At 46.4% G+C, this 25,611-nt stretch overlaps 1 protein-coding gene across 15 annotated transcripts in view; it reads right to left on the reverse strand.

Annotated features, from left to right (window-relative positions):
• Window positions 1-25,611, reverse strand: part of Dennd1a (DENN domain containing 1A) — a 534,503-nt gene that overhangs the window by 56,227 nt on the left and 452,665 nt on the right. For all 15 annotated transcript variants that reach the window (XM_029559484.1, XM_008824487.2, XM_008824462.3 and 12 more), the window contains 5 exons: window positions 8,624-8,728; window positions 8,211-8,298; window positions 6,118-6,158; window positions 3,543-3,614; window positions 2,486-2,542 (listed from right to left, as the gene is read on the reverse strand). In XM_029559484.1, coding sequence (XP_029415344.1) covers window positions 2,486-2,542; window positions 3,543-3,614; window positions 6,118-6,158; window positions 8,211-8,298; window positions 8,624-8,728 — 363 coding nt within the window. The remainder of the gene's footprint in view (window positions 1-2,485; window positions 2,543-3,542; window positions 3,615-6,117; window positions 6,159-8,210; window positions 8,299-8,623; window positions 8,729-25,611) is intronic.

The raw sequence follows: 25,611 nt of genomic DNA on the forward strand, positions 1-25,611 counted from the left end.
CAATGAACAAGGGTTGGAGAAGGGGTCCTGCTCAGTCATATTAGAGATGGACCATCCACACACATATCATGCTGACCTCTCCATAGGTCAGCCCTACATTTTCTATTTGCAATTCAAACCCAAGGCAGGAGCAAAGGGGGCAAGATTGGGTTCTTGATTATATGTGGGAGGTCACCATTGCTATGCAGAGTTAGAGGAGGCCAGGTGGCAGCATAGCACATTTGAAAATTAGGTCTTTGTTGGGAACTGCCTCAATTTCCTAGCAGAAACCAAACTTGCCATGGCTGTGTTAGGTGCATCTGGGGGGCTGCATGGACAGGTTCCATGTAATGGAGAGAGGGCAGATGGAAAGGGGTAGAAAAAAACCCAAGGAAATATTTTCTACTACAGTGAGAGGTCATATGAAGCCAAATCCTAAATTAGCTCAAGAAAGGGAGCTGGAGTGTGTAGGAGATCCCTGGCCTGCACACATTGAACAATGCTTAGGTTTCAATTACAAAACAGCTCTCTCCAACAACTGCAAAATATCAAGTCTGTGGAAATCTGTAAGACTGAAGGGGGAAAAGTGAAAATTGAAAAGGGTACACTAATAGATCTGTCAACAGTCCAACAGTGACAAGCCACATTTCTATAAAATGCCTTCACCGTTGTGTCACCTGAAATGTACTGACACTCTATAGAACATTATCTCCTGAAGCTATTCTTGAAAAGACTGGGGAGTGATGGGGAAGAGAGAAGCGGAAGGAAAAAAAGTCAGCTTTAGATTTTATCAAGGAAGGGAGATGGTATGGAAGGAACTCAGTCTAGACTATGAAATGAGCCTTTGGGTAAACACATTAAGAAAGCTGGACTTCTTTGATGGCTGTTGCAGAAAAGATGTATGTCATGGGAACAGATTCTCTGAGGGGCAGAAGCATCCGCCTTTAAGTAGGAAGGTAAAGTGATGTTTCTGGCTTCCTGGTCAGAAGAGGCAATGAGACCCATGAGGCCAACTGTCTGGTGCCTGAGGAGGGATGGGGCCTTTGCTTATTTTAGGTGCTGTACTAACCAACCACAGCTTGCGATCTAGACACCAGACACAGAGAAAGGACAAGCCCCCTCCTGGCCACTCTGTTTCTGCAATCCAACTCGGCTACATCTAACTGGAACAGGAGATGAAAAGGTATACTTAGTGACTCAAATAACATCCAAGCAAAAAAATCCACCTGCCAGCGTCTGGTAGGGTGTAAGAGACTGCAGTCAAGGGCTGTGTGGGTTTACGTAACAGGGTTTGTATCGCACGATGAGAATCTTGGCTGTTACAAATTCACTGCCAGCGGAAGCTAGGAATTTAAATGCTTACCCAGAGCAAATTATTTTCCAATTAAAAGAAAGGAATCAATTCCTTCGACCATTTCAAGTTAATGAAGTCTTTTCTGACTCTGTGAAATTGAAACTGCTTTCAAAAAAATGTTTTTTTCAAACAAAACTGCTGAGATAGACAAAGGGTACATTTCAGGGTATGGGGGCAGTGAAGTGAATGATCCCAGACATCTTTTGGAAAAGAAAATACTTGTTTTGGGAAGGCAGTGGAAGTATGTAGTGGCAAGTGCTCTGACACCAGAGGTTAACAGAGCTGGAATCTAATCCTGCTTTTGCTCCGCTCATGCAGTATGGCCTCAGGCAAATTACTTCACCTGTGAATCAGTCGTTTCTCTCATGAAGTAAGACTCATCCCATAGGGCTGTTCCAAGGATTAAGGGTGAACACTCCTAGCCTGGATTATCCTTAACAAATACTTAGCAGAGAGTGGCAATCAGAGTATCGGAGGTCATGTTGCAGTACTGTCAAGAAGCCCTCTACTGTGGTTACCTTGCTGTATGCTCTAGGGACTCAGGTTGGGGCAGTGTCAGCCAGGGTAATGTCACCCAATTTTTTTCTGAAGGACTATGAAGGCAATCAGAGCCTGTTTCCCTTAAACACAGGCTGGGCTACTCTTATTTAAAACACCATGGTGGGGAGCTACTGTATCCTCTTCCTGCTCAACCTTTGTATGTTTCTGCATGGGGACCATGTGTGTGCTGGAACCAGGGTAGTTCTTTCTTGGATTAGGTTATGACCAGTCCTGGGGCAGAGGGTAGCTGCAGGAATGGAGTGACCCTGGGATTGGTGTGTGTGTGTGTGTGTGTGTGTGTGTGTGTGTAAGTGAGCTAATTTCTCCTGACATTTGCAAATCCTATGTCTGGTGGGGTGGGGAGGGGACAGTGGTAACTCTGAACTTGCTCGCCTTTGTGGGTTTAAGCCAGAGTCTTAATGTTATTTGAAGACAGTTTTTTTGTCTGTGAATATTTATAACAGTGTGAAAACTCCCGGACAGCTGGTAATGCATTTTGAAGTGTGCTAACAACACCGTATCAAACAGCCTTCTATTGATCACATCCTACTTTTTTGTGGCCACGCATTTCATACACGGTGCTTATACATTTTGAATAAGAACTTCAAGTACCTTTTGCTTCAAGCGGTTTTTCACCTCTTTTATTCCCATTTTTGCATGATCTTTTGCCTGCATGAAAAATTAATTTAAGTTAAGATTCCCTTTCTGTTTCCAGCAGGGTCTATGCTTGATTTCAGTCCATTGCGAATCACCTTCTCTGATTACTAGAAAAAGGAAGGAAAAATGGGATCATCAAGTTGACAATATAATGGCTATGAAAACAAATACAACGGGAAAAGGTTGAAAAAAAAAAAATCCCTTAAAGGGACTGTGGAGATTTCATTTTCTGAATTTTGATGGCATAGATTTTTTTTCCCCTTTCCCTCCCAAGCCCTTCTTCTGCTCTTTGCAATTATTTATCTCGGCAGGCTGGTGACAGCTACCCATAAGAGACAGCAGCTCTACTGGCCACCAGATTCAGAATAGCCATTATATTTCATCAGGACAGGGCCCCAGAACCATTTCTTGGCCAGGTTGTAGGGTTGAAATGAGATGGTGATTGCCAGGTTTCCATTGTACCATTTCCCAAATTTCACTTTGGCTGATACCATGGCTTTTATTTTCTGTCAGTTTTGACCTGTGTATCTCTATTGGCAGCTTTCTTCCTTATTACAGTAACTATAGTTTAACAACAGAAAGGACTAGCACAATTAAAAATGAAAATAAACCAAAACCACCCCACTTCAGTGGCTCAGGATCAAATGAACAAGCAAGAGAAATCACAAGAACAAATACTTGAGGCAAGAGATGGAGCCCTGGAAACGGATGGCATCTCCTATTTTCACTTTTGTGGGCATGAGTCTCACAAATAACGCACTTCCTATGAGGCAGTGATGAGAGATAGGATGAAGAATCAGGACAGAAATTCAGGCTGTTCACACCATATATACAGACCTGGTTTTCAAATATCAATACCAAATAATTCTCAGAACATTGAGACTCAAGAAATGGCACAGCGACCCTTGAGCCCTTGAGTCGCCTCCACTATCGAGGTGCAGATAACATTTAAAGGTCAGGGTTGAGCTAAGGAGCTGATCTGTTCAGATCCTGAGACCAGACCAGTACTTACGAACTTGTAGACAGTCTTCATGGCTGGGTTAGCTTTTGTTTTTACAGTATTCAGAATTGCTCCACTTCCTTTCTGCAATAAAAATGTCAATCAGCAATGTGGGCTGAAGAGAGCAGGCCAGCACCAACAAAGAGTGCTTCTCTCAATCAAGTCAAGCAACATTTCTAGAGTGTGTGATGTGAGGAGAGAAACAGGCCCAGGTGGTTACCATTTGGGGTCAGTTAGGGCTATGGTAGACTCACTCTGGGTGGGTGGGTGTATGCTAGAGATTGGGGAGAGGCATGTGATAACTAGTTGAGGGGAGACTCTAGGCTCAGTGTTTTGCTTAGTACCTGCCCCGGTCCAAGGCTATCTGAGGCAAGGCTTTGTTCATCTGTGGCTTCTTAAATAATTTCTGGTTACCATAGACAGTGTTCTAGTTATGTTTCACAATAACTGGAATGTCTAGCTGATCCCAAGCTAGGGAAGAAACAGGGTTCTTCTGCTCAACCAGGCTCCTATGGCAATATGCTACCCTTGCTTGGGCAGCTTCTTTTCCTCACTTGTTTTTCATGTGGTTGTTTAAAGTCTTTGAAGGCTGCCTCCCTTAACATCCCAATCTTAAGAGAGGGGAAAGCCATAAATGTTAGTCATGGCTGCAGTAGATATCTTGCACCCCAGGGTTTACTCCTTTCCTCAGGAAGCCTGGGAGGAAGGTGTGGAGGAAGGCTTTCCCTTGCTTAGGAGGCAGCCAAGTGAGCTAAGGTGCACAAGCCATGTTTCCAGTCTCACCCGTGTTGTGAGGCTGTAAGGAGCCCAAGCCAAGGGAGGGCTCTGCCTCTGACAACCTCCAGCCTATATACACATGAGTAGGGGATGTCAGGGCAAACATCCACACAAGAGATGGTGAAAGTTGTAATGGTCCCACATAGGGAATGTGCAAACAAGGAGGACCCAAGACACATTTGACCTGGGCCATGGAGAATGAGTAGGGGCTGATGCAGAACATAGCAAGATAAGAATATTGTTGGGGTACGAAAGAACACATAAAAAGTGCAGAAGTCAGGCTGGGGAGACTGCTTAGTAGTCAAGAGTGTTGGCTGTTCTTGCAGAGAACCTGTGTTTGGTTCCCAGCACCCACATGGCAGCTAACAACGTCTGTAACTCCAGTTCTAGAGGATCTGATGCCCTCTTCTGACTTCTGTGGCTACTGTATGCACATGGTATACCTAAGTACATGCAAGCAAAACAGTCAGATACATAAAATAAAAATAAATACATGAATTTTCAAAAAGTACAGAAGTCAGGAGCTATGGGTGTGCTCTTGGAAGAACAAGTGGCTCTTGTCCCACAGTGGAAGTGAGGCTAGGAGGCCAGATGGGGTGGCCTGGGCAGGCCTTGAATGTCAGGCCCAGGGGCTTGTGCTCCAGAGAATTTTTAATCTAATACATCACATAATCAGATTTGTGGTGGTTTGGAAAGTTCACCTAACCCATTCAAATGGAGAGAGGCTGGAACCTACGGGTATATAACTGAACAGGAGACAGTAATTATTGGCTTTAACTCTAGCACAATTTTTGGTAACTGTTTGCCTTAAATTTTTTGAGTTTTAATTAAAAACATTACAATTTGACCTAGAAAGCATTCTCTGTTGTAGGACAATAGGAAAATTTCACCCACTCATTTATTCCATACTGCCTTCCAAAATTACTCAGTATCCCGTTTAAAGGGTCCTTTACAGTACTGAAACTCCCTTTATCAATCAATCAACAGGTCCTTATTGCTCGCCTCTGATTTGCCAAGTGCTGTGTTTGGCCATCCAAGAAGAACAAAGGGAGTCTTTCATGGGGGAGCTGCTTGCCCTCGGCCAACTGCAGCCACTTCCAAGGGACCTGCCTTGGCAGCAGCACACTTGGCTCCAGAGCAGGAGAGAACACTTATCACATTATGTTGGAGTTGCCTGTTTATGTGCCTGCCTCCCTAACAAGATGGGGAGCTCCCCCAGGGCAAAACCTGCTCTCCTCTGGATTCCCAGTGTCCAGATACCCCTGGCACACAGTGGGTCTTCAGTATATACTTGGAAAGTCATGGAAAAGCCAGGCAAAAATTTGAATTAATTAGAGGCTACAGGTAGCCCTGAATACCCGGCTTCTAATTCAGCAAGAAATTGTTCACAGTAGCAGTGAGATGAGATGAAAAAAAACAAATCTCTCAGGGATGTGTTCTCTATCTTCCCAGGAGCCTTTGCTGTGAATGACACTGCAGAGTAGCAAGGGGAGCACACTTCTGATTTTCCTATGACTGTGACAGTTGCACTGGCCCTGGAAGTGAATGTTCTAGAATGATAACACTCCTTGCCGTGCTGGCCTGAGGAGGAGGCCTCTTCTGCTTCCTTCTCCCCCATCAAGGGGGGCCTTGGACAGCCTTCTCCTAGTCTCTCCCAGGAGGAGAATGAACTGACATTAAGGCAAAACCATCTTCAGCTGGAGGAATGTTGTGCCCTATGCCTTGTCACAGACTTGTAGATAGTCAGGGAGCAGAGGGCTGCCAGGAGGCCACAGAGGAGGCCAGACAGCTCTGAATGGGGAACACTTACCCGGACAGTGGACAGCCACTGATGGTACAGTTTATCACTGCCTGAGGGAGAGAGAAGTTAGAGAGGCTGTGATGTAAAGACTTCTTTAAATTGCCTTCAACTTGCAGATTGGAAAGCTTACAATCTGGCCATGTGTCACTCTCTGAAGGAGGCAGCAGTGAGTCAGGCCACAGATTTTCATTCTCGAGGAGCTTTCTGTATTAGCGTCCAGAATGCAAACCCCTCCCCATCTCCATTCTGTTCTGCATGACACTCTGACCACGAGGAACTACTAGGGCTCTCCAGCAGGCAATCTGTCCACCTTCTATTCTATGCATGGAAAATGTGGTTCTCTTGTCCTGCCACCATTCCCTGGTGTCTGCCAAAGCAAACTCAACAGCCAGCTGAAATGTCATATCCTCTGGAAGCTTCTCTTTCTCTCTTTTTTTGAGGTGAGTATAATGCAGTTCATCCCGGCCTCCAACTCTGTGTATCCAAAGTTGGCCTTAACCTTCTGATTCTCTTGGCACCACAACAACAGGTTTATGTGGCACTGGGGCTTGAACTCAGGACTTCGTGAATGCTAGGCAAGCTCTCTACCAACTGAGCTACACCTCCAGCCTCCTTCTTTCCTCTAAACAGACCACTAGCACAAGTCACAGCCATAGTCTTTGATGTACCGTGAGCTGCCAGAACTGAGTATCTCAGTGTAAGGACCCTGCTGGACACACACTTGCCTGATGACAGGGCAAGAGGGAGGTACAATCGGTGAGCTCTGTTCATTGCATCCTGAGGTTCAAGGAGGTCTCAGCACAAGATGGCTCTTTTAGAAATTCTGAACCACAGCAATATTTACAGTCTCTCTTCTCCCAAACTCGGCTCCTGTGGCCAGAGATGGACTCTAAGTCTGCTCCTTCATGAAGCTCTCAAAGGGTACAGTGAGAGTAAACAGAGCCATATTCTAACTGCACATGACCCAGTTTTTATTCTTCCTGCAGTGGCTTAATTTTTATTTGTCTTAGTCATATATCTTTTTCCTATCAGACTAACAACTCCCTGAGGACAAAAGTTGGTTCTCCATTGTTTATGCAGTCCTGGGTACATCAGTGTTCAGGAAATGCTTGTCAATAATCTGCCATAACTGTCCAGAGACCCCCATACTGGCTTTAACAATTGACTATGTTCTCCATACAGTGTGGGTGGGTAGGGCCTTAATACCCACAGGTAGATAGCTGCTGCCTCTGTGAGCTTGTGTACTGCAGCTCAGATTATCAGCACAATCTAGACTGGATAAACCCAGCAGCAAGAGGGTTGCCAGCATGGATTATTATTTTGCCTCCAAAAACTGAACCTTTGAGTATTATTACCTCTGCCATCAAAGATTGAACCTATGGCATCTGGCAAGAAGCCAACCAGATAGAGTTCAGGAGGTGGGGGTCCATCAGCAACACCTCCCTGTGCCCAGATGCTGCCTCTAAAAAAATGAGGGGATGACCCTCTTACTGAGTCTGGGTACCCAGTAGTGATGCTTACATTTTATTCATTCTTTTATTTTTTGAGAAAGAGTCTCACTATGTTGCCCAGGCTGGCTTCCAAGTCCTGGGCTCATGAGTGCCCTGCCTCAGCCTGCTGAGGGATGGAATGACAGGAGCATGTTATTGTGCTTGGCTTGATGTTTATATTGTATAGAAACAAACTGAGCACTGACCCTGTGGCAGGGACTGTCCTAAGTCCCTACGCAAAGCTTCCTAATGACTCTCACTTTCTGCTACACGAGTCCTGTGAGGCAGCCAGTGGCAATATCAGTGCATAAGCAGGAAAGCATCAGCTGAAAAAAGGAAAATGACATGGCCTGGGTCTCAGCTGGCAAGGGGGCAGAATCTCCATTTGAGTTCAGGTCTCCTACTCTGGTATCTGGTATAAGTCCCCTGCATCATACTGGTTATGGCATTTGTTTAAGTAGAATTGCCTACCCAGGGGAATCAACTGCTCCAGGACCAGGGTTTCAAGTGGGCCAACCTATGAGTATCATGTCACAAATTAAGGAAATTATCCAACCCTCTCAAGGCCAAGATCAAAGAAACCCCTCTGTTCCAGGGGGGGTGATGTCCTACCTGCATACTCGCCCATGTTAATCTCTTCCTCAAAGACGTCACTGAAGCCTTCACCAGAATTGAGACGGTCTAGTCGGCCATCAATGAACTGGAGAGAAAGAACAAACACACCACAGTTTGTTTACAGACATGGGACCCATCTAGCTGGGCACTACAGCATATATCCACAGACCAGCCAAGCTTTCCAAGATGGGAAATCATGAGTTTCCTGAAAGTACTAGTTATGCATTTATAACTCAGGAAACTGCAAGCCAAGGTCTGTCTGGTAGCTCATAACCTTTCGACCCAAACCCTCTCCCCTGGTCCTCTCCAGTCTCATCCTCTCCCTGCCTTCAGCCTCAGTGCCCAAGATGGGGGCAATTGAAGAAGTCCCTACTAGGGACCAGGTATGGGCCCTGAGGGAGGCTAGGCACCTGTTTGAAGAGCTGCAGCTGTGTGGCATTCTGCAGGAACTGCCTCATGGCTCCAGAGCGGTAGTGGGACACAAAGGCTTCCTCACTGAAGGTGATGGGCTCTTCCTGGGAAATGGAGGACAAGAGAGTAAGAGGATGGAGGGCTCTCAGGCAGTCCAACATGCCTTTCTGCAAACTTCTACAACTGCCTGCTTGTTGACCCCTCACAAGGGAAGTCATGCTTATCATCCAAGTCCATCTAGTCCATGGCTGAGTCATACATACCCCAAAGTCAGTGAGGGTAGAAGGCAAGGCCGAGATCCAAGGTCAGATGTCCACCTCCAATTTACCCCCTTCTCTGTTACTAACAGTTAGAGCTGTGCCTGCCAGGGCGATGCTTTGCAAACTTTTCTGTCCATTTTAGGAGAGGAACCCTGAAGTCATTCAGAATCTCATAAGGCAGGGCAAACCTGAACTGCTCTGCTGGGAGGTAAGGCAGGGCCTGGCACTGGGCTCAGTCAGCTGTGAAACACTGTGAAACTCATTTACAAAATGACTTTTGTGGGGCTGGAGAGATGGCTCAGGGGTTAAGAGCACTGGCTGTTCTTGCAGAGGACCCGGGTTCTAATCCTAGCAGCCACATGGTGGCTAACTCCATGTACTCCAGTTCCAGGGGATCCAATGCCTTCTTCTGACCTGAGGACATTGGATAACATGGGTGCACTTACATACATGCAGACAATATACTCACACACATAAAATAAAAACAAATAAGTAAAAACCCAACCCCAAATGACTTTTGTTTTGTTGAGACAGGGTCTTGCTATGTTTTCTAGGCTGGACTTGAACTTGTGATTCACTTGCCTCAACCTTCTAAATGTTGGGTATCACCAGGCCTGATTCATACTATCTTGATCTATAACAAATTATAATTTAAAAAGTATTGGCTGATCAAAAATAAAATTTACAACCTGGTCAAATTTGTGCTTAAGCTGTTTGATAAGAAAGTTTGCTTCCACAAACTATATTTTATGTGCCACAAAAATGATGCCCTACACTTTAAGAACAACAACCTACCCTTATACAGTCACATTTTGATCATTCTTTGAATACATTGGAGTCCTTATCTATGCAGACATGTCTTTAATTTTGGTGTGTATTCTCAATTCTGAAAGATCTAATTTTTACATCTTGATCTGCATTAAGGCCACCCCCCTTCACAGACTTGGTGGCAAACATAAAGATGTTTGAAGTGCTTTTATCCTGTTTTAATGAGTTATGTGTTAAATTTACTGTCTAGCTCCTGTAAGTTCTGAGAATTCCTGATTCAGTTTAGCCAACATTAGCTCAGCAACTGGGTAGCCTTACTGCATAGGCTGCAAGGATGACCCAATAATATGAGGATGGGGGAAACTTTATTTTTATACAGATAAACCATATCTAATTTTACAAAGGATCTGAGACACTTTACACAAACACTAAGACAACAAATTAAAAAAAAAAAAAGACTGCTGGGAAATACATGAATATATAGAATGCATTTAGGAATAGAATTTAGGGATATGTTGGTCTTATATAGTTTCTAAACTTAAGTTACAAAACTGCCATTGAGCTTCCTGATTGCTGAAACAAGAAGGAAAACAAACTTTGTGTTGCATATGAGAGAAAATTAAGCATGCTAGTTCCTGGGAAGAAGACAGGGCTGTTTACAACACTTACTACTCTGGCATGAATTGCCACGTTCTTTGCCAAACCAACACAAGTTTAGATAGAATTCCATTCCTATGGCTTGTAAGTTTTGCTTCACACCCTTGGGACCATGGCAGATCTGTCTAGGTGATCTCATCCACTGATGACTTTCAACATACTTCATCAACTCAGACCCTTTCTAGACCTCTAAACTCCTGTCTATATCCATACCAGGTACCTAAAACTCATGGCCCAGACTCTAAATTATGGTCCCATCAGTCTCACTCCTCTAATCTGTGTCTTCATTTCTTAGTTGTCAGAGTCCTAGCCACTCACAGTTGACCTGTTAGAGTTCCCATGCCCTTCCCACCCACTGGGAGGTGTCTCATACCTCCCTCCCACTGTTTAGCATGACCCTGGAATAATCCCAGACTGCTGTGATAGGGGTTCACCTTCATGCCCCTGTCCTCTGTCATTTACTCAAATCCACCTCGGTCTTGGCCAGAGTAAGTTCAATCATGCTGCCATCCTACTCAAGAATCCAGGCTGCACAGGCATAGCCTTTGTGTGATGACTACATTTATCTGTGCTTTCAATGATGCTTCTGATGGGTAGGCATGACACCTGTTTTGCACAACATTGCATACTTCACAGTGTGCATGTCATGCACAAGGGTCCTGCATGGGAGAGGACAGGGAGTCTTTTTGGCCAAGCAAGCAGCCCTTTCCAGAGTCCCTCTGTGGTCCTTCGTGTCTGCTTCTCCACATTTGTTGCTCCAAACTCATCCTCTGATCACATGCCACATCATCCCCACATTCCTCCTTGCCTTTTCTAGTTCTTTTCCTTCTGCCTGGATTCAGGCCTGGGTGTGGCAGTCACCCCTGCTTGGTGCTCTCAGATATCATGCACCTCTAGAGTGGGAATGGTCTTTCCCAGTGTCTTCTCTGACTAGGAGCTTGGGAGGGCAAGGCCTTGCTGATCTCATCCCTACACCCCGGGGGACAGCGTGGAGCCTGGGCTCCAGTTGGAAGTTCAGGGATGTAGGTTAAACAACCATGGAATGAGCTCGGCCTTGGTTCCTGCTGCAGGACCCTGTGGTCTTTGGGTGACAGAGACACTGCTTGGCCTGATAGTAAAGAGGTTTTAGCACAGGATACCAGGTGGGTGGATGATGCTTGTGTTCAGGGTGGAGGGATGTTAGAGCTGTTCAGAGTTGTTCATTTTTGCCAGGAGAATGTCTGAGGAGAGAGTGATAAATTCAAGAGTTTGCAAGTGAATTTGTGTGTGAAGGTAGCCCAAGGCGGGGTTTAGCTGGAGAGTAGCAAGGCAGAGAGACAGGAACACTTTGAGCCCCTTGACCACTTACTGGAGATGACATACCCCTGCATCAGAAGGCTGTGCTATAAAAATAGACAGCAGGACATAGGCACAGATGGGAAACCCAAAGGGGAATGTGACAGTGGGGGTGCCATCTAAAAAGACCTTAGAACAACATGGAAAGAAATAGTGTCATGCAGTACAGTGTCATGGGGTGACCCCCTACACAATAAATAACAAATAAAATTTAAAACATTTACTGAGAGGCAGGCACTTTCTGGCTGGCTCTGGAAGGGTAAACCAGTTAGGCAAGCAAATTCTCTCCCTGCTAAAAGCACAGTTGGTAGAGAAGTCTAGATGGCAGCAGATACAGAGGGGCTCATTCCCTGGAGTGACTCCCCTCCCAAGACAATGACAATGACCACATTGCACCTCACGTGACCACAGGCTCTAGGGGAGGCACTGTGCCATGCCCTTCACAAGTGGTCACCAACCTCTAGATGTGGCTCAACTGGACAGCTGGAGGGCTCTCTTCAAAGGCAAAACCTTCAGGTTTTTCTGGACACACAGCACCAGCCCTTCAGACACAAACCACTTAGGGGTTAAGCAGGCTCTGTGAAGGCTCCTGCCACAGGACTGTGGTAAGCACACTGAGTCCTTTACCTCTGCCTTGCCCACCTGAGTCCTACAGATGGCAAGGTTAACCCCACTCTACTCTTTAGCAGAGTACAGAACAGTACCTTATTAATTCTATCCTTTATAAGAATGCCTGGTTTAGTGCTCTTATTTGATTGGTTAAACCTTTCGTCTTCTTAGGTGACACTAGGTGCTGGGGCAACAGGCTGATGGCAATGTTAATTCTGGGGAGCCAGGTCGTGAGCACTCGAGCTTAGACAGCATTAGGAGAGTTTTCTATCTACGACCCCAAGGACAGTAAAACACAGCTGCTCAACCCCATCAAGGACTCTGTTACAAATTTTTCTCCTGGATTATCTTTTTGACATATGGAATCAATTGAAAACTCCATCACTAATGAGTTTAATCTTTGTTAGCAGGTGAAGCCAGTGACTCCAAAGGTTTCAGAGACTTCCAGAAATAAATGACTTTATCCACAGCATCATCAGTACTGGGTGTAAAAATATAACCCCCACTAGGTTCTTCAAACAGCTTTCCTTGTCCTACTGACCCCTCTGCTTTTTCACAAATTTAATTTTTATCAAAACTCTATATGTACTTTTACTATGAGATTATAAGACAAAAAGAGAAATCTCATCTTTGTAGACCTTGTTTAAAATGTAAAAAAATATTACTTTTGGAAGATTCATCTATATACGCAAACAGCTTAAAAATAGCTCCCATTGCCGGGTGTGGTGGCGCACGCCTTTAATCCCAGCACTTGGGAGGCAGAGGCAGGCGGATCTTTGTGAGTTCAAAGCCAGCCTGGTCTACATAGTGAGTTCCAGGACAGCTGGGGCTACAAGGAGACCCTGTCTCAAAAAAAAGACAAAAAAAAAAAAAAAATAGCTCCCATGAGCCAGGTTTTGTGTAAGAAGAACAGAAAAAAAAAAAAAATACAGTTCCTACAAACACTGGACAAAGGGTGGGGAGCAGACGAAAGAATCGACGACGTCAGGCCAGCAGAATGTTCTGTCCGTGGCAGCATTATTTGTGATGATATGTGTATGGTGTATGTGTTGTTTGTGCACACACATATGTATGTGGGGACCTGTGTGTGTGAAGGCTAGAGGTTGACATTGGGTGTTTCCCCCAATCACTTTCAACCTTATTACTTTTTAAAATTTTTATTTATTATTTTAATTTATGTGTATGCGTGTGTTGCATGCATGTAGGTAAGTGCACCCATGTTGTGCAATGCCTGCGGAGGTCAGAAGAGGCTGTCAGATCCCCTGGGACTGGAGTTACACACAATTGTCAGCTGCTATGTGGGTGCTGGGATTCGAAGGTGGGTCTTCTGCAAGAACAACCAGTGTTCTTAACTGCTGAGCCATCTCTCCAGCCTGTCAACCTTATTTTTAATAACTTAAAAATAATTTATTTTTATTCTTTTTTTATTTTATGTGAATGAGGATATTGCTTGCATGTTTGTGTACTGGAGTTACAGATGGTTGTTAGCCACCGTGTGGGTGCTGGGAACTAAACCCAGGTCCTCTGCAAGAGTAGTCAGTGCTCTTAAATACTAAGCCATCTCCAGCCCCAATAGATTAAAATTTTTAAAGAAATTATATTTAGGGACTGGAGAGATGGCTCAGCAGTTAAGAACACTGGTTATTCTTGCAGAAGACCCAGGTTCGAATCCCAGCACCCAAATGACAGCTAACAACTGTCCGTAACTCCAGCTCCAGGGGATCCGACAGCCTCTTCTGACCTCCACGGGCACTGCATGACATGGGTGCACATACCTATATGCATACACATGAAATAAAAATAATAAATTTAAAAAAATAAATTTAATTTAAAAAAAGAAATTATATTCATTTGTGTGTGTGGGGGGGGGGTTGGCACATGCCACAGTATGCATGTGAAGCTCAGACAGTAACCTGTGGGTGGGAATTGTTTCTCTACTTCTACCATGTGAGTCCTGGTGCTCCATCTCAGATAATCACCCTTGGTAGCAAAGGTCTTTACCTGCTTAGACATCTTGCTGGCCCCTCTCCACCTTACTTTTTTGAGACAAGGTTTCACACCAAACCTGTAGCTCACTGTTTTGTCTAGACTGGCTGGCTGACAAATGCCAAGATTCTACTATTATCTGTCTCCCAGCACTGGGGTTCTAAGTATGCTGCCTGATCAGTTTTTATGTGGCTGCTGGGGCTGGAGCACAGGTCCTCATGCTTGTGTAGCAGGCGTTTTAATCACAGAAGCATATTCCCAGTTCCCAAAGGCAACATTATTCATAACTACAATGTGGGGTGACACCTGGCCCACCAGAGGACTGGGTTTACTTTTGGTAAAAGCACCTTTATAAAAACCTGAAACTTTGGATTTGATCTCCTTAAAAAAATTATTATATTTGCAGGGCGTGGTGGCATACGCCTTTAATCCCAGCACTCAGGAGGCAGAGGTAGGCGGATCTCTGTGAGTTCAAGGCCAGCCTGGTCTACATAGTGAGTTCCAGGACAGCTGGGGCTATAGGGAGACCAATTTTTTTTTTTATTATTTTATGTGTATGAGTGCATTGCTTGTGTGTGTATATAACTGTACAGGTGTCATACAAGCCTGTGGAGGTCAGAAGAGGGCATCAGATCCCCTGGACCTGGAGTTAGGATTGAACCCAGGTCTTCTGCAAGAGCAATCAGTGCTCTTAGCCACTGAGCCATCACTTCAGCACCCGGATTTGATCTTTTCAAAGCAAGTCAACACAGTAGAAAGCAAACATGTCCTGGAATCAAGACCTGCCCCTGAGCCCTGACTATCTGTCAGCCATGTAATCCCTGGCAATTCAACCTGTCTTTCCTCATTGGTGACAAAGCCACCTCACAGTGTCACTTTTTGACTCAGAAGGGCAGAAAGATCTTAGGCCAAGCTGTGGAGTTTTAGATCCCTGAGCACAACATTCAAGATTCTCAAGCCTTCCCCAGCTGCCTTTCCACGTCTGATAGCCTATCCACCTCCTCCAGAGCTTCTGGGCTTCCTCCTTGTTACCTCCTTGGGATATTCTTACTTGATGTCTCTCTCAGATGACGGGGGCTCCAGTTCCGCCCCAGTGCCACAAAGAGCACCTTTGGGCAGACATGCTTTCTCTGACCCCACTGTAAGCTCCTAGAGGATAGGCTATGTTTCAGGATTGCTCCAGGGAGACAGACTGGAACACATAGCTGGCTCCTGGTCCAGCGGTGCTCTTGCTGCACCATGTGCCATAACTAGCCATCATCTTTAACACACACAGAACTACCTGCCTCATGGGATTGCTGGGGACCAGGCAGGAATGAATGGGATGCTGCAGGTCAATGGGTTTTAGCCTTGACAACCCTTTAGAATCCAGGGGTGCTTTTACTTCCCCAATCCCACAGCTTTAAAAACTAACTCCAGTGTAGCTGAGGCTGAGTTGAGAGGGACTAGCCTAAGACAATCAACAGGCAGTTTCTGAAACTTAAGAATAAAGAAAGCCAGACATCATCATCACTAGCAGTCCCATCCTGGCTGTACTTGGTTGAAATACTTGCAAATTTCCTGCTGGAGCTCTAGCAGCCCTCCCAAGGCTAGGAGGACAGGCTATGCTGGTCTGAAGGCCACTCTTCACAGGTCAGAGGCCAAGGAACCGAGGTGATTTTCCCTGTGGTGTCAGGCTTAGAGAGCCTAAACCCTTATTTACTGGAACATAGGGAGAAGAGGAGGGTGGGAAGGCCAGTAGGCTCCACTGCAATAACTTTGGCAGCATGAGTCTGGAAAGAAAGGAGCCAATGTCAGTCAAAGACTTACTCTGTGCTGGCTAGCATGTGCCCCACCCTCATCATGGAGGCCTTTACCTATCATTCCTGTCTCATGAGGAAAAGACGCCCACATCAAGTGTCTGGCCTGAGGTCTCGGCTCATCAGTCTCATGGCTTTCAAGTCCAAGCATGTTCTTTCCCATTCTGAGCCATAGTGCATCACACACTGGAACCACAAGATGGATGCTGGAAGGAGGGTCACTGCCCATTCCAGTCAGATGACCCTGACAGGGCTGGGCCAAGCCACCCTCAGAGTGACAGGAGCAAGACAGCTTTCTGAAGTAACTGTGGAGTAGCTGAGGGATGCTGAGGACAGACTCCCAGCCTGGCCCGTCCCTATAACAAGTCCTAAACAAAGAATTAATGTCTCGTTGTGAAGCCAGCTTGCTGTTCGGATGATTTAAAGTTAGAGGCAATGTGGGCGCCCGACCAGAGCTCCTTGGATGATTTATGGGCCAGAGACGGCCAGGCTGCCAGTATTTGCCCATTCTGGACACAGCTCCAGTATTGACAGAAGCCCCCTACACACACTCACTAGATTATAGTAAAGACATTCAAATTACAGGCGCATCGGCCCACGCCTCGGCTCTTTTGTGCCAGGAGCCCCTTCCTTCTGCATTAACGGAGACAAACAGGGAAAAGTCAGGAAATTCTGATTAGCGCAGGCACGCAGATGAGTGGGGAGGCCTGTGGAAACCGAGGAGATACAATGAAGTTGGTCTTCGTGCATACTAGCTCAAGATTTTCCTCCCCTAAGACATGCAGATGGGAATCAGCTCTTGGAGGAAAGCAGGTGCAGTGATTAAAACCAGCTACCACTTGCTGAGCACTCCGCCAGCGCTGGGTGGTTTTACATGCATTATCTTGCTTATACTCCACAGCAACTTGTGAGATAGGTTTTATGATCATCTCCATTTCACAGATAAGGAAATTGAGGCTCTGCCAGGTGAGGTCACTGAGCTGGGCAGTGGCAGAGTCAGAGTTTGAAGTAAAGTCTGTCTGGCCCTGAAGCTCATGTAACATGGTATTATTCTCCTGCATTGAGACATAATCATAAGATTATATTTGTCACAATAGCTACCAGCTGGAGCTACTCTAGAAGCAATCCAAAGATGGATTGCAAGGCGGCGATGCTGAGTGGGTTCCGGCTCCATTAGGCTTGCTGTTCACCTCTGGGGGTGGGGTGCTCTGATTTGTCACTGATAAGATGCAAATAGCAATCTCTCCCAGTGCTCTTAGTGTTGGCATCGGGATGTGGAATAAGTTCACAGAGCAGCTGTAGCTCAAGAACAGAGAGAGGGGCCTGTTCCACTGCTGCGGCACAGTGATGGCTCTCTCCCAGGCTGGGAACCAAATTTCACACAGAAATCTCAGAATCAAGTACCTGTGGCTCAGGCACCAGGGCAGCCTCAGAGTCAACTCAAGGTTACTGGGGGACAAGATTCTGGGTATAATTCTGTGGCACACCAATGATTCCTCAAACTGCCTAGAGAGGAGGGTCTGGGTGTAATGGCACTCAGAAGAATATAGTTTGGGAAAGTCTACTGGAGAGAGGACAGGTTTGGGGGCCTGATGGGTCCCCAGGAGAGAAGACATGAACCTGAAAAGCCATCAACAGGACAGTTAGTGGTTAACTATAGCAATGGGAACCTGTAAGACAGACTGAACAGCAAAGGGACATGGGAAAGAAAACCCAAAGAAGCCCCACCCTCTGAGTCAAGCAAGGAACTGCCACCAGTCCATTGATGACATGGGCTCTTGGGGGGCTCTGCACAGCACTGTCCACACACTGAATTACAGGGCCTGCTCGTTAACCTCCTGGCTTCTTCATTCATTATCAACTCTCTCTTAGATATCCTTTGCCCAGTGTTGCGTCTTCAGAGCCTGTGCACTGGCCTGGTGCCCAGGAGGCTTCAGCAAGAAGTTTCTAGTTGTGAACAAATGGCGGCATTGCCAAGGGGAAAGAGCACAAGGGCAACACCTGACCGGCCTTGGTTCCTTTCCTTCCTCGGCCTCAGTTTCTTCCTCTGTACTGTCTGTTGGCTGGAAAATCTTCAAGGTGCTTTCCAATGCTGACAGGTATTTCTATACACAGAGGGAGGTGGCTCTCTATGAGGTCTTTCCTGGCTGCCAGAGAAATACAACACATTGGTACTCCAGGCAGGGGATGTAAGCTCCACCAACTCTAGGGGCTGGGAACTCTGGGAAAGCCCCTAAGCCCTCTGAGATGGTTTCTCACAGTGAGATGGGGGAACAACTTCATGCTTCATGGCTGCATGGGTCTCACAGGTGGTTTACACAAAGTGCTTAGCTGAGTACTTGACTCCCAGGAGAGGTTTTTCCATCCCAAATTTTGGCACTTCTCTGCCTGTTGCATGCATTGAGGTTCTACTGCAGGTAACCCTGATTCTGTGCATGTGACATGTGCAGTCTATGCCAGGCATATGATGGGCTGCAGAAGCAAGACTGACTGAGAGCCAGGGGAAAAAGAACTTCCACAAAAGCAGCCTGGAGTGCAGCCTTGCTTGGGAGGGCCCCATGATGATTCCTGGTTGGAGGCTGGCTTCCTGTGACAGCCCTATGGAGAGGAGAAAGGCTCTTCATCATCTTTCAGAGAAAGGGGATTGGACTGGTCAGAGACTAGGAGGACCCACAGGCCCAGGCTTTTCCCAAGGGACCCCAGAACTTAGATCAGGTTCATTTGCCCAGACAGAGCTTTATGGAGAATTCAAGTGACTGCCAACAGTCTCCCATACGAAGGTGCCTTTCTTCATGTACTGCGACTATTGCCTAGGCCAGTGAGTTTAGGGTGGTATGTTTAGATGGCTTAGGGGCTCAAAGGGGCTCAGTACAGCCCACAGCTCCAGGAGACAAGCAAGAGCCTCTCTAAGCTTCAGTTTCCTCAGACATACAAGGGAGATATCCATTATTTCACAGTTGAGGTCTGAAATGATGTGCGTCAAGGTGTCACTGCCCAGCAGCCCAGGGCAAGTGCTAGCAGAGGTCAGTGTATTGTACCTCCATGGCTCTTTTTAGATGTCCTTTGACAGATGGTCATCACAAATGGGGTGGGACCTCCTGTACCCTCCCTTCAACAAGTACCTGTTACCAAGGTGATCCTGTTTGGTTAGGGTAGGGGAAGACCACATGGGGAGGAAGTGATAGAAAAGCCAAGCACCAAAGAGGGGTAGGTGTGTGCTAGGTTGAAGAGGAGGAAGGTGTGAGGTGGGGAGATGTGAGGGCTGGGTAGTGAGCAGGCTGGTGTCACTAGGGTGTGAAGGCACACTGTGAGACATGCTCTTTCTCTCTCTTTGAGCACATCTTCCTGACAGCCAGTGAATTAGGAAGTAGTAGATGCTAACCCATCAGAAGACACCAAAATTCACTTCTCAGTGCTTGCTGGCTGAGCAGGAGAATTCACAGGAGCTCAAAGGGGCTTCATTTACTCAGAGCCTTACCCCCCAGCAGCCAGTGTGCCAACTCCCCATTTCCTGGCTTCCTGTGCTTACAGAACCAAGAAAAGTTCAGAGGTAGAGAGAAGCCCCTAAGGTGTGAGCCTGCCCACACTGCCAACCACAACTCCTCAAGTCCCAAATACCCTGTGCTCCTAGAACCCAGTGCCAGCCACATTCTCCAGAAGGTTCCATTGACCACTGCCCTTCCAGTTGCCATGTCTGATTCTGCTGGCAAGCACCTCCCCCTACTTTCTCAAGCTGAGGAGGAGTACTACTTGCCTTTCAAGGCATAACTCAAAGCCCTAGCTGATTTGGTACACTTCCATGGCCTTGGGGATCTGGGTTAGCTGGACCTCCTATGGGTTCTGAGCACCCAGGCTCTCCACTGCAACAGCTTTGGAGCCAGTCATAGTGTTACCAGTCACAACATTACCTAGCTGCCTGTCAGTTCCCACACCAGAGGTGTCTTCCTCAAGGGTGTAGAAGTGTCTGACTCACCCAAGCATCTTAAGCTCCCTGCATAATGCCTGGACCAACCAATGGGCAACAGGGATGCTGGAGGAAGAGGCAAATAGGGTGGAGAACTAGCCAGCAGTGGATATGTGGAAGGCCAGAGAGAGGAAAGGGAAGGAGGGAGGAGAGAGAAGGTGGTGTGTGCTGGGAGGGGCAGAAGGCAGAGGAGGCAGGGAACCCCGGCTAATTAGACCACATGTGCAGCACAGCATCTGGCTCCAAACTCAGCAGTTTCCAGAGCTCCTGGAGTTGTCGTGGAGACAACCACATGACCTGCCTGGAGCCCAGGCTCTGAGGCAGTAATCCACATGCACTCCTAACGTATTCTGACAGAGAGCAGATGGGCAGCTATTTGCAGGGCCAAAAACTGCCAGCTCCGCTCCCCTCCAGACCTGTGTGCCCTCGCTGATCATTTTCACCACGTAAAGTCACTCTCATCTGCCCTGATCCACCAGTTCCTCTCTCACAGGAATCAGTGTGAGCACTGCTACCTGGGCGGTCACCTACCGTCATGACTTCCAGCCTGCTCCTGTGGGTGAGATGTCACCACCTTTAACAAAGGGATCCTTGGAGTCAGGCTCCCATGTTGCAAGACTGCTCCCAATCTCCCTGAATTCAGTGTCTAAACTCCCCACTCTGTGGCCTTACCTAACAGACCCAGGCCCAGAAGCAATGCTGTGCAGTGTGAGAACTTGAGCTCTGGTGGCTGAGCTCCTACTCTACCTGAAATGGCCTTTCTAACTATTTACTACTCTGTGAAATGGGGTTTGCGGCATCAACCTTCACAGATTTTTTTTTAAAGAGTCAATGCAATAATTATGAAGAACTCTGAAGACTGTAAATTCCTAAATAAATGTTAAGCTATTCCTATAATTTTTGACTTTGATAAAAATTCTTTTTAAAACTTAAATTTTTAGGATATAACCTCAACTTTTCTTTTTAAAATTAAGACATGATCTCACTATGTAACTCTAGCTAGTCTGGAACTTGCTATGTAGACCAGACCGGTCATAAACTCAGAGATACAACTGCCTTTGCCTCCTAAGTCCTGAGAATAAAAGTGTTTGCTACCATACCTGGCTTAAAAAATATTTTTAAACATTTATTGTATGTGTGCGTAGGTAGGGGGGTTTATGTGTTGAGGTCAGAGGACAACATGTAGGAGATGGTTCTCTCCTTCCATCATGTGGGTCCCAGGGAATGAATTTCAGGTTGTCAGGCTTGGCAGCAAGTGCATTTTCACCTGTTGAGCCATCTTCCTGGCCCAAACCTCAACAATTTTCAGCAGAATACTCATGTCAGGTGAGAAGCAGGAGACTTAACACAATCTTAGGGTTGGTACAAAACCATACTTCATTGGCTGTGTGTATGGTAAATGTCTCTCAGTGTCTTTGGTAAGGTGGGAAAATGTGTCATGTTGGAGAATTAGGCTGGGGTTTGAATTTTGGTTCTGAGGCTTATGAGCCATGTGATCTCTAGCAGGTATTTAAAAAAACTCCAGAGCCTTGGTTTCCCCATCTGTATAATGAGAACACTCACTCTTACCTCCCATGGGCATATTCTAGTTGTGAGAAGTAACTAGAATAGCATGTCAATTACCCAGTGCTGTGAGGTATAAGTTAACTTCACTTCCATTCTCCCCATTGATTTGGTGGGATCAAATGCAACAGAGGCTGGGGAAGGGCAGTGTGGAAAGCACAGGTTCAGCCATATGGGGCTCAGTTTCTTCTAGAAAAGCAGGGCAGTAAGTAAAAGAGAACCTGCCTTGGCAAGTTGTTGCAAGGTTTAAAGCAAACAATGAACATGGAGTGCTTAGCATCTAATGACAAGCTCTTTTCCCTTACTGGAGAAAATTTTCATGGTTGAGGAAAACTGAACCTTTTTTGAGGGTCTAGTTGGGTACTGATGCCGCACTGACTACAGGGAAATGGTTTTGTGTTTGATGTTGAGGAAGGAAAGGGAAGGATGATACCATTGGAGGTGTGGGCTGCCCAGGTGCATGTCAGGATTGTCCGAGGCCTCAGCCGGCTGCCTGAGTGGCGTCTGGGTGAATGGTCCAGGTGCACAGGGTTATTTATGAAGCACTGTGGGGTTCCTGCTGCAACGCTTGCCTGTTGATGGCAGGTGCGGGGAAGGCCTGGCTAAAAATACTGCGAATACAGGTTTAATGTCACCCAGCAGAGACTAATGATTGTTTTAAGTAAATATTAATTATAAGAGTTACCCAGTCAGTGCCAGAGTGGCATGCATTCTTCTGCATCTGCTCGTGTAGGTAAGCAATCATTTAGGGAAACGGCTTCTTACACAACTCCTCCAAGGAGTTCAAGGGCTTGCAGGCTCTATATTGGTGTTCCTGGGGAAAAGAACTGGTGAATGTCTTGATAAGCAGTGTACAGGGATTTCCTTATGAGAGACCATCTCCTTTGGACTAAATAGCTGATTCAGTTCCACTGGATCACATTTGCCATGAAACTGCTCCAAACAGAGTGGAGAACCCAGGTTTAGCAGAACGTTCAGCATGTTGGTCCCAAGAGCTGGCTTGTGGGGGCTGCTGAGCTCTAGTTGTATTCTAGGGCGCTGTGCTCTCTTGGCCACGCTTCCTCCCTCCAAGTTTCTGTTTCCTCACTTAGGTGGGAAGCTAACATTTGATGATCATTTTGATAAGGCTCCTACATCTGGTGCCCCTTCCGTGGTCACTCATTCAGGGTAGTTTTATCATTCACTGCTAGGCCATGGTTTGGCCTTTACACAGCTGCTCAGATTATTCCAAGGCACCAAGAACCTGGATAGGAAGTAGGTATGGTAGTGGGGTATGTGGTGACAAGGATCACAGGCATTTGTGTGAGTTCCCAAGTGCCAGTACCTTTCTAGGTGTTTCACATGTACTCACTTATTTGATCTTTATAACCACCCCATGAGGTAGATGTTGTTGCTGCCCCCATTTTACAGTTAGGAAACTGAGGCACAGACTTGTGAGGTGCACAGGTGCATTTGCTGATTCTGATTCCACATGGCTCTGGAAAGGAGCAGGTTCTCACAGGGATCTTTTACACCCTTGGCCCTGGAACATGTAGAAAGCATCAGTCCTACCTAAAGCTAAGACCTGCACTGGGTAGCCCTGGGTTCTGACGTTCTACAACCTGGCTTATGATCTTCTAGCTCCTGTCTTCATGTACTAAGTCCTTTCAGTGACTGACAGTTCCAAGAGAGGAGGGGGTACTGCATTTGATCCTTTGAGAGCTGGGATGGGTCAGACCCAGAGAACCAAACTGGACCACACACTGCAAAACCCACTGGGAAAATCTCTGCCTCTATGTTATGGTCATATTAGTGAGTCTCCAAAAGGCTTTGGGGCAGGGATCAAGGGAGTGAGCATGCAGGGTATGGGGCAAAAGTCTGTACCTGGGGACATGTGGTGGTTGGATTTCTGGCCATTTCCCTGCTGAGGCTAGCCTATGGAATAAGGGCCAGTCTACATGCTAGGAAATGGCAGCCCCTCTGACCATGTGGCTCGCTGTACCTCATCTTTGGGAATACCTCACAATTGTCCTTCCTTCCTGATGATGATGACAGATTTACTGAGTGCCTGCTATTCATATTCCAATAGTATTTATTCTAGTTATCAGTAGATATGTTGAATAGTTTAGGCGGAAATATACTAATGACTTCTTACTCTGAAATGAATAAAAATAAAGTGCATTCCTATGTGCATAATTCAAGTGTTTTTGTGTGTGTCAGTGCTGAGAGTTAAGCCCAGGTCTCCACACATACGAGGGTCTACCACTGAGCCACATTTCCAACAGGCCATGTGTCAAATTAAGTATAGTAAAATGATATGAATGGTTAATCCAGATAGCAGATATGCAGCTTTTAATTGCAACATCCTTTCTTGTATGGGTTTTGCATATATAATTTTCATTATGAAATATTTGAGGAAAAAAAACCCTTAGGGTGACATCAAGTGTTGGAACTTCAGTGGGGAGGTGTGGTTATTCCACAAGCTACTGGTCTTGAGGGACACCGAGCACTACACCGTGCTAATTCAGTTTATTTATTGTCCATGTAGTTTTGTTAGTTACTTTTCTGTTGCTGTGATAGAAACACTGACCAAAGCAACTTATAGAAGTAAGAGTTTATTTAAGCTTACAATTCCAAATGGGCAAGAATCCATCATGGGGCGAGGAGGCATGGTAGCAAAGGTGGCTAGAGGAGGAGCGGAAGCTAAACTCTCATATCTTTAAATGGACACAGGAAGCAAGAGAACAACTGGAGATCTGGCAAGGCTTAAGGACTCTCTTAGCCCGCCCCCAGTAATGTGCTTCTCCAGCATGGCCACACCTTCCAAGACCTCTCCAAACAGCACTACCAACTGGGGACAAAATGTTCAAATACTTGGGGCCTATGGGGACATTCTCATTCAAACCATCACAGTAGTGGTAGGGAAGTATTAACGGTGAGCTATAGGGCTGGCAAGATGGCTCAGGGGGTTAAGACACCTGCTGCCAACCCTGAGAACCTGAAAGTTGTCCTTGGACTTCCAAACATATGAGGGGTGTTCCTCTTCCACCATCAAAAATCAAATGTAATGAGTTATAAATGAAGAACAAACTACTGTATATCTTCTATGAGTCAGGCACTGTGTAAGCACTACAGTGGTCACAACAAAGTCAGTCAGGGTCCCTTTTTCTTTGAGAGTGGGAGATCACACAAATAAACAGTTTATATGATAGGCATGAGAATGCACCTGTAGATCTGGAAATAAAACTCCCAAAGGTCAAACAACGTACCCAAGTTCCTGTAACAGGCAGGTGTGCGTGCGTGTGTGTGTATGGGGGTAATAGGTTCCCAAGGAGGGAGGCCTGAATCTTACCCCCGTCGCATGCTATCCTTCAAAATGTCACCAACATCATCAGGCCTCATTTGCTTTTGATGAAAGGGGCAACTAGGAAAACTGATATCCCAAGATCACTTTCAAATCCCATTGTAGTCATTCTTTTCAACCTGCCCCCCTTCAGCTGAGAGCTGGACACTGCAAAGCAGCGGCTGAAGCTTCAGCTCTTTTCACCACGAAGCCTTTCTCCTCTTACAGTGGCTGCCTCATCTGACTGCATACAACTCCGGAAGAGGACGCTGGACTTCCTGCAGTTTGCAGCCCACTTGGCCAAGAGGCCAGGAGCTTAGGGGTGGGAGTTAAGACTGAGTGATCTGCCCCTGCTTCCCTCTGGTTATTTGGGCAGGAAGAAAAGAGAAGCCCAAAGAAAGCTTGTGGATACCAGTGTTTAGATTGGACAGTTCTGGACCTTTCCTTTAGAAGTGGATTACATGGTAATTGGTGGTTGTGTTGGATAGCGTTAGTGTCAACTTGACACACCTGGGTTGAGGGAGCCTTAATTGGGGAATTTCCTCTACTGGACTGGCCTGTGGCCATGTCTGAGGGGCATCTTCTTGATGAGTGATATGGAGGGCCCAGCCCACTTGTGGGTGGTGCCACCCCTGGGAAGGTGTGCCTGTGTTGCATAAGAAAGTAGGCTGAGCAGGGGCCAGGGGAGCAAGCCAGTAAGCAGCATTCCTCCATGGCCACTGCT

Source organism: Nannospalax galili, unplaced genomic scaffold (assembly GCF_000622305.1).
Source record: "Nannospalax galili isolate Female #2095 unplaced genomic scaffold, S.galili_v1.0 scaffold290, whole genome shotgun sequence".
Taxonomy (NCBI): domain Eukaryota; kingdom Metazoa; phylum Chordata; class Mammalia; order Rodentia; family Spalacidae; genus Nannospalax; species Nannospalax galili.